This window comes from Schistosoma mansoni, chromosome 3 (genome assembly GCF_000237925.1).
Source record: "Schistosoma mansoni strain Puerto Rico chromosome 3, complete genome".
NCBI classification, from domain to species: Eukaryota; Metazoa; Platyhelminthes; class Trematoda; order Strigeidida; family Schistosomatidae; genus Schistosoma; species Schistosoma mansoni.
Window position 1 is genome coordinate 23,549,245 of NC_031497.1, and position 7,353 is coordinate 23,556,597.

General features: G+C 37.0%; 1 protein-coding gene across 1 annotated transcript; it reads left to right on the plus strand.

The window, feature by feature from the left end:
- Window positions 1-468: 468 nt before the first annotated feature.
- On the plus strand, window positions 469-2,614 carry Smp_136840 (subfamily A1A unassigned peptidase (A01 family); the record flags this gene model as incomplete). The annotated part of the gene is made up of 2 exons (XM_018799714.1): window positions 469-629; window positions 2,488-2,614. 2 exons carry the CDS (start codon window positions 469-471, stop codon window positions 2,612-2,614), a joined length of 288 nt encoding a protein of 95 aa, XP_018651475.1.
- Between the last annotated feature and the right edge of the window lie 4,739 nt (window positions 2,615-7,353).

Genomic DNA, 7,353 nt, shown 5'->3' on the forward strand with positions numbered 1-7,353 from the left:
GTTACTGGACAGTTACAAAATAGGAATATATATAAATACATGATATTTTACTATTAATAGATCTCATAAGTTGCCTGTTATTAATTTTTCACTTGGATATAACAAAACTGTCGAAATCTCTAGTGTAACATATTCTTTCAATTTAGTTTCAGTATTATGGTGAGATATCAGTGGGAACTCCACCTCAAAAGCTACGAGTGTTATTCGATACAGAATCAACTGACACTTGGTTCGCTTCAAGGAATTGTTGGTTTCTTGATATATTTTGTTGGATGTTTCGGTTGTACGATAGTTCGAAATCATCGACTTATGTAGCAGATGGTTCTAGTTTTCAAGTGAGATATCTGGATAGTGATATCTCTGGATTTTGGAGTGTAGACACTATAAGAGTAAGAATTGACAATGTTTTGAAATAAAATAGTGTTGCAGATAGACTCGTTGGTGATCCGGAATCAAGCGTTTGCTGAGATGAGGAATATATTTAGTCTGGATTACATCACTAACAAATATGATGGAGTAATTGGCATGTCGAGTAGGAGGATATCAAAATATGGAAACATTCCGATGTTCCCGAATATACTGGCAAATGGTGTGAATATGGATCCAATATTTTCATTTTATTTAAATCGGTGGGTTTATATTACATATTGAACAGATTGAACTTTTGGTGCACATAATAAAATTAGTTCTTTAAATCGTTGATCGAATAGGAGCAAGGAGGGAATTACTCGATGCATGATCACAATGGAAACAACTGTCTTGTTTCGAGGCAAATTCATAAAATGCGTGATTATGTCAAAATAATACACGTTCTTTTCTTTATTATTGAAGTCATAGGAAACATCAGTTAGTTCACGGATCGGGTTTAGCTATTCCATAATCATTTTGCTAGTATACTTATAGGTGAACAACGTATAAACAATATTGATCATGATGGATTATTAGATTTATGAATTTTATGTAATCCATATCAATTGAGGAGTACAGAACTGGTAGGCTTCAGCACATTCAATTCCTCTTTGTTTATGACATTAAGTTTAAGGCGCTTCATTAGATTGGAATCGACTCTGGATGTCAGTAATCTATCGGTAATATTAGATGAAATATCCATCAGCTACTCATCACTTATAGATAACATTTTTACCTCATAGTCATATTTATTCATAACAACCATGCTAAAACCTTTGTCTGCTTCAAAGATCACAAGATCTGTTCTTGTACTGTGTGTTTGTAAGACATTTCAATGTGTACAAGTAAAAATATGCCTGTGTCTGATATGCGAACGATGGAATTGGTTGAGAATAACAACCAATTTCTCACATCTGGATCGGTCAGAACAATAGGGTTCAATGGACCATAGGGATTTTCGATTTCAGTATTGATCGATAAATCAGAAATTTTGACATGAGCAAATGAGGAATAAAGCCTGAGATGCAGAGCTTCTTTCTCAAGTTAAACTGACATCAATACAACTTTTAAAATCTTGTACAGAAATGTTCAAAGACCGAATCTTAAGTTAATAAAAGCCACGGAGACTACCTAAGTAAAAACTCTATTACACGTACAGAAACAATTTGCAGTAACTTTGAATTTGTCCTAGTAATCCTTAAAACCAATTTATGACCTATGATAATGTGAAAATTTCCTATTCGTTCCATTCTACGTTAATTTTCTCTCTCCTTTATTTACAATTATCACACCGTCGGATGTCGACTCAGTGGTCTATCGGTTAAGTGCTACGGCGCTAGACTGGTAGGTCCTGGGTTTGAATCCCTCGAGGCGAGATCGTGGATGCGCACTGCCGAGGAGTCCCATAATAGGACGAAACGACCTTCCAGTGCTTTCAGGCTTTCCTTGGTGGTCTAGCTTCAATTGTCTCATGCTTTCAAGTATGACAATTATTACTCAGTTTATTTGAACTTTCATTTAATTGACTTCACTTGGCGAAATATACTATGGTTCATTTTCAAATGAAATACCTTGACAAGTTTAGATTTTTATGATTACGGGTTTGTGGAGATTGTTAGTTTTTCGTTTCAGATCATTAATCGATTGATGTTAGACCAGTGCATCCAGGTTTTCATTGGTGGTCAAACACCAATCAGTTCATGATCTCAATCAAAAACAAGTTCATATTTCATCACATTGTTTGATGTCTTTGGTGGAAATACATCACATTTTTTCAGATAAACTCTGTTTTCTCATAGTATAAATGTATTTTATATCCCAAACGGTGTAGAATTTTATATAAAGCGTATTCGTTAAAGACAGTGAAAAATACACAATCATCTCCTGACTTTACAAACTGAATTCTTTGTCCCACACACATTTACACAATGACATGATCATATACTGTGGTTGATTCTTACATCAGGTAAGATCGTGTCCAAACAGCCAACTAAAGTTTATGCTAATAACCTTGTCTGTCAGTGAATTATATTGGAAAAACCATCAATAATTAGACACATATTCATTATTTGTTGATAGGGAAAGTGGCTCAGCAATCGGTGGTGAATTGGTACTTGGCGGTTTCAATCCACAATATTTCAATGGTGATTTTGAATATATACCTACTGTTCACAATTATATGTGGGTGATTCGAATGTTAAGGTAGTCTATTTTAACGTAATTTTAATTCGATAATCATGATATTTTCCTACCGTCAATGGGAATTGAAATAACAGAGATTGACAATTTACTTAGTTACTGACTTTACGTCTGTTACCCTTCGTGAGTCATAGACCGGTGATCAGAATTCTCCAACCAACTATTTCTTGGGCTCTGCTTTCCAGTTGTTTCCAAGTGTTATCTATTCTTTTGATGTCTGCATCCAGTTCCCTTTGCGATGTATTCCTTCGTCTACCTCTTTTCCTTAAGTCTTCATAATTCCAAGTTCATGTTTTCGTCATGATGTAGTTTGATAATTTCCGCAGTACCTATTCTACTCACTACAAGTGTCTTTTTTTAATTTCCACTTCTACTAAAAGCTTATTTGTTCTTCGGCTTAGTAGGTTATTGCTGATGGTCTTCTCCCAGAGGATCTGGACTGTCATCCGTAGATGATTGTCTATAAATACCTGTGCTTTATTGATAATGATTGTAGTAGTTGTCCAAGTTTTGGCTCCGTACAGCAGTGTTGTCCAGTGAGACCTATGTAGCATTATGTATGCCCTTGTGGTGGAATATTATGCCACGTATCAACATTTTGTTCATTCCATATAAATTTGCAAATCTCTCACCATTCTCGTCCCTTTCACTCCATGTTACCTCGTGATATCTTCATTCACAATGTTGTCCATTCCGACTTTGACGTTTAGGTTTCCCGTCAAGATAGTCAGGTCCTCTTCTGAGCACTTCTGTACAACACAATAATGTCTCTCGTAAAACTGATCTTTGTCGTCTTCGTTGCTTTCATGTGTGCGTACATAACACTAGATAACCCTCATTGTGATTCCCTTCTTCTTTGTTTCGAAGGATGATTTGATGATACAGGATCCATGAGACTCCCATCCTATAAGTGAGTTTCTTGTTCCTTTCGAGAGTATCAGTGAAACTCTTACAATGCGCGGAGCATTTTCTTCTTCATTACCATAGTACAACAGCATCTCTCCCGAAGTCAATCATTTCTGTCCAGCTTACGTCCAATGGATTCTACTTATTACAAGAACCGAGAACTTGTATCGCCTAATTTCTCAGCTATTTGATTGGTCTTCCTTCTCTCTAACGTCGTGTAGACATTTCATGTACCTATGGTAATTAATGCTTTGGTTGTATGAAGAAGCATTGGCATTGGCCTTTTAACTTCCATAGAATCTCGGCTTTCACCATGAGGCACCACAATTCTTCTAAATGAATATCCTCCAATTTCCAGGGTAGAGATTAAATGGTTTATATTATTTCTTCTGGTTAGCGTCTTTTCAGCAAGATTGTTTTCTATGGGACTGCGTAGGTAACCCCATGCCCAACACTCATTTAACCGGACTTGAGACAAGCAGCAACTCCAGAATGGGTACAGATGGAGTTTACTGTCAAGGATCAAACAGAAGTGTTTTAGTTGATATTCTTGTTCACTACACCATCTTCCTGAAGGTGGATATTATAATATTCACTTATAAACTTACACTCCTTTTTAAGTGAACGTATGTGCACTTCTTATGCTATTCATCACATTTCTGTAACTTATTTTTATTTGGCTATAAATACTGATTAACTATGATAATCAGAAGTATTGAAATTGTAGTATAAACTAGTAATCCCAGGAATGACGCAATTTAATCAAGAAGTATTAAATGAGCCCGAACGAATGTATTGTATTTGGAATTCAAAATTACAACAGTCATCAATACGAAGAAGTCATTGATTTATTTAAACATCACATCCGCCGCAGCTCGAATCGGAGTGTAAGTGTCTGTAATCGATTGTACGTCTTCTTCTTAAGTTCATCTTACATCTGTCCGACGGTGTATTGGATGTAGACTCTGTATTATCTAGAATGCACTCATTAGTATTAGAATTAACAACGGAAATTGGAGCAGACTCACCTGGGTTCTGGTATTGTATTTGATCAACGTGTCGATTATGTATGGTCAAGTCATTGATATCCAGAATTCGCACCATAGATTTTTCAACATTCTTCACCACGATCCCCGTGGCTGGTCGAAGATCATTCCCACGATAATACGTAACCTCCGCAGACTCCAAACACCTAATGTTCGAATGGAGAATTCTTCCTTTTATTAGCTTTGATGGAGTCTCTTTCGTCACAGAATGCTTAGCATTTCTATATTGAAGTAGAAATGTATCTACTCCCCTCTCCAATTCATTAAATGTCGAAGCAGCAATAGAATCAATAGCAATTTTCAATGTTCTTACGAAATTTTCTGCCTGAGCATTAGAACAAGGCTGCCTGGGAGCCGTAAACAGATGTCTGCACCCTATACCATTCAACCAATTAGTGACTGCATCCGCAGCAAAATGAGAGCCATTATCAGTCACTAACACCATGGGAACTCCTCGACTAAACACCTTCCTTAATGCTTGAATTGTGAAGTCAGAATTCGGTGAAGTGAAAAAAACTTCAGGCCACTTAGAAAAAGAATCAATAATTATAAGTGCATAGTATTTGCCAAGAAATGGACCACAGTAGTCTGCAAGAATTCTCTGCCAGGCCTCAGACGATACTGGCCATGGAGCCACTTCGAAGGCTGAATTTTTAGCTTATGACATTTCTCACAATTGTTTGCTGTACGACATATATCTGCATTTATCTCTGTCCAATAACCTGTGAGTCTTGCCAAGGACTTCATTTTCTCAACACCTAGATGTCCACTATGAAGATCATCAAGGACAGGTTTGCGTAATGAAGGAGGAATAACAACACGATCATTTAGACACAAAATACCGTCAGGAGTAGTAGATAACTCGTCCCGCTTTGAATAATAGACAGGAAATCTATGAAATGATTGTCGAGAAATGTAGTCAACGTGTTGAATTTGTTTTGCACTCCTGTGCTGAATCGTATAGTCATAAGCACTCAAAGCAATACTCCATCGTTGAACCATAGCAGCTGAGGAACGTGCTAAGGATTTTTCAGGATGATAAATGAACTTTAAAGCTTCATGATCAGTAACAATGGTAAACTTCTTTCTAAATAAATATTTATGAAGTCTTTTAACAGCCCAAAACACAGCTAACGCCTCTCGCTGCGTTTGTGAATAACCTTGTTCAGAAACAGAAAGTTTGCGTGAAACACAGATAACTGGTCTACCTTCCTGTTCCAAAACTGCACCAATACCCACAGGTGATGCATCAGTAATAAGAACAGAATGTACACTGGGTGAGTAAGTTCGAAGAACAGCATCACTTTGAAGAAACTTTAGCAGACTTCGTAGGCATGACTCTTGTTCTTCACCCCATTTGAATGAATTGGATGTCAAAATATTAAATAAACAGTTGGCACAAGAAAAATTAGGAATAAAACGAGAATAGTACTGAAGAGCACCCACTAGTGAACGTAATTCTGTGATATTTTTTGGAGACGGTGCATTTGTCAGTGGGGCTAGTCGTTTCATATCCGGTCTAAAACCATTACCATCAACTAGGTATCCAAGGCATTCAAAACTAGATACACTAAATGAACATTTATTTGGATTCACTGTAATATTCTTCTCAATTAAACGACGCAATAAAGCAATAAGTCTCTGGTCATGAACTACTTTATCAGCACCATGAACAATGAGATCATCTTGATAAACTTCAACACCTTCAATATCGCTGACTATATTATTCATAACCTCCTGAAATATGGCTGGAGAACAACTAAGACCAAATGGAAGGAAGTTGTATTTGAACAGACTAAAAGGAGTGGTAATTGTTGTCAAGATAGATGAAGATTGATCTAAAGGGATTTGAAGATAAGCATCTTTCAAGTCGACTTTCGAGAACAATTTAGAACCATGAAGTCGATTTAGAATATCTTCAGCCTCCATCGTCGTGCATATTTGCTTCAACAAACGAGAGTTCAGTGTTAATCTGTGATCACCACATATTCTAGGGGTCTTGCCATCCGACTTCAATGGCGTAACAATAGGAGTACCCCATGCTGAGGGCTGAACCGGTTCAATTATACCCTTCGCACACAAATCGTTCAGTGACTTATGTACTGCTTCTCGAAGACCATAAGGAATTATTCGTCTTTTAAGAAAGACTGGATCACCCTGTACTTGAAGTTTTATGGGCTGAATTTTCATACCTCCACTACACTTAGCACACACAGCTATCAAATCCTTGAGTAAAGCATCAGAATTCTCTGTAGAAACTAGTAGAGACAATTCCACTTTAAGTCTTTTCAGATTTTTTAAACCCAGTATGGACAGTCCTGTTTCACTAACTAAAAATTCACAAGGTACATATGAAGAATTATCATTTCTTATTAGCAATTTACAACATCCTCGTATAGGCAGTCTGTGTCCAGTAATCCCCACTACTTGAGAACTCAGTGGGTTTTACCACAACATTAGGATCTAAAGATTTCAAGTTCTTGAATGAAATAATGGACTTGAGGATGCAACGGATGTTCTAGTTTTACAACTAGCTACCAGTAGCACCTTCTATATTCGATTGTTCCCAGTCAGATAGAAATCAGAAGTCAGACGAGAAGAGGCAGGAAAGATATATTTGATTCGTTACCAATATATCGAGGACCTTTTCTATAAGCTGGCTAATGAAACGTAGGAGCTGTGTCCCACGCCGTGTTGAAACGTGATATGGTGCGGATGCATGACAGAAAGCCTGCAGCTAAACAAGTCCACTTAAACAACGTGGTCAGTATCCAATGTCGAACACTTAATGAGC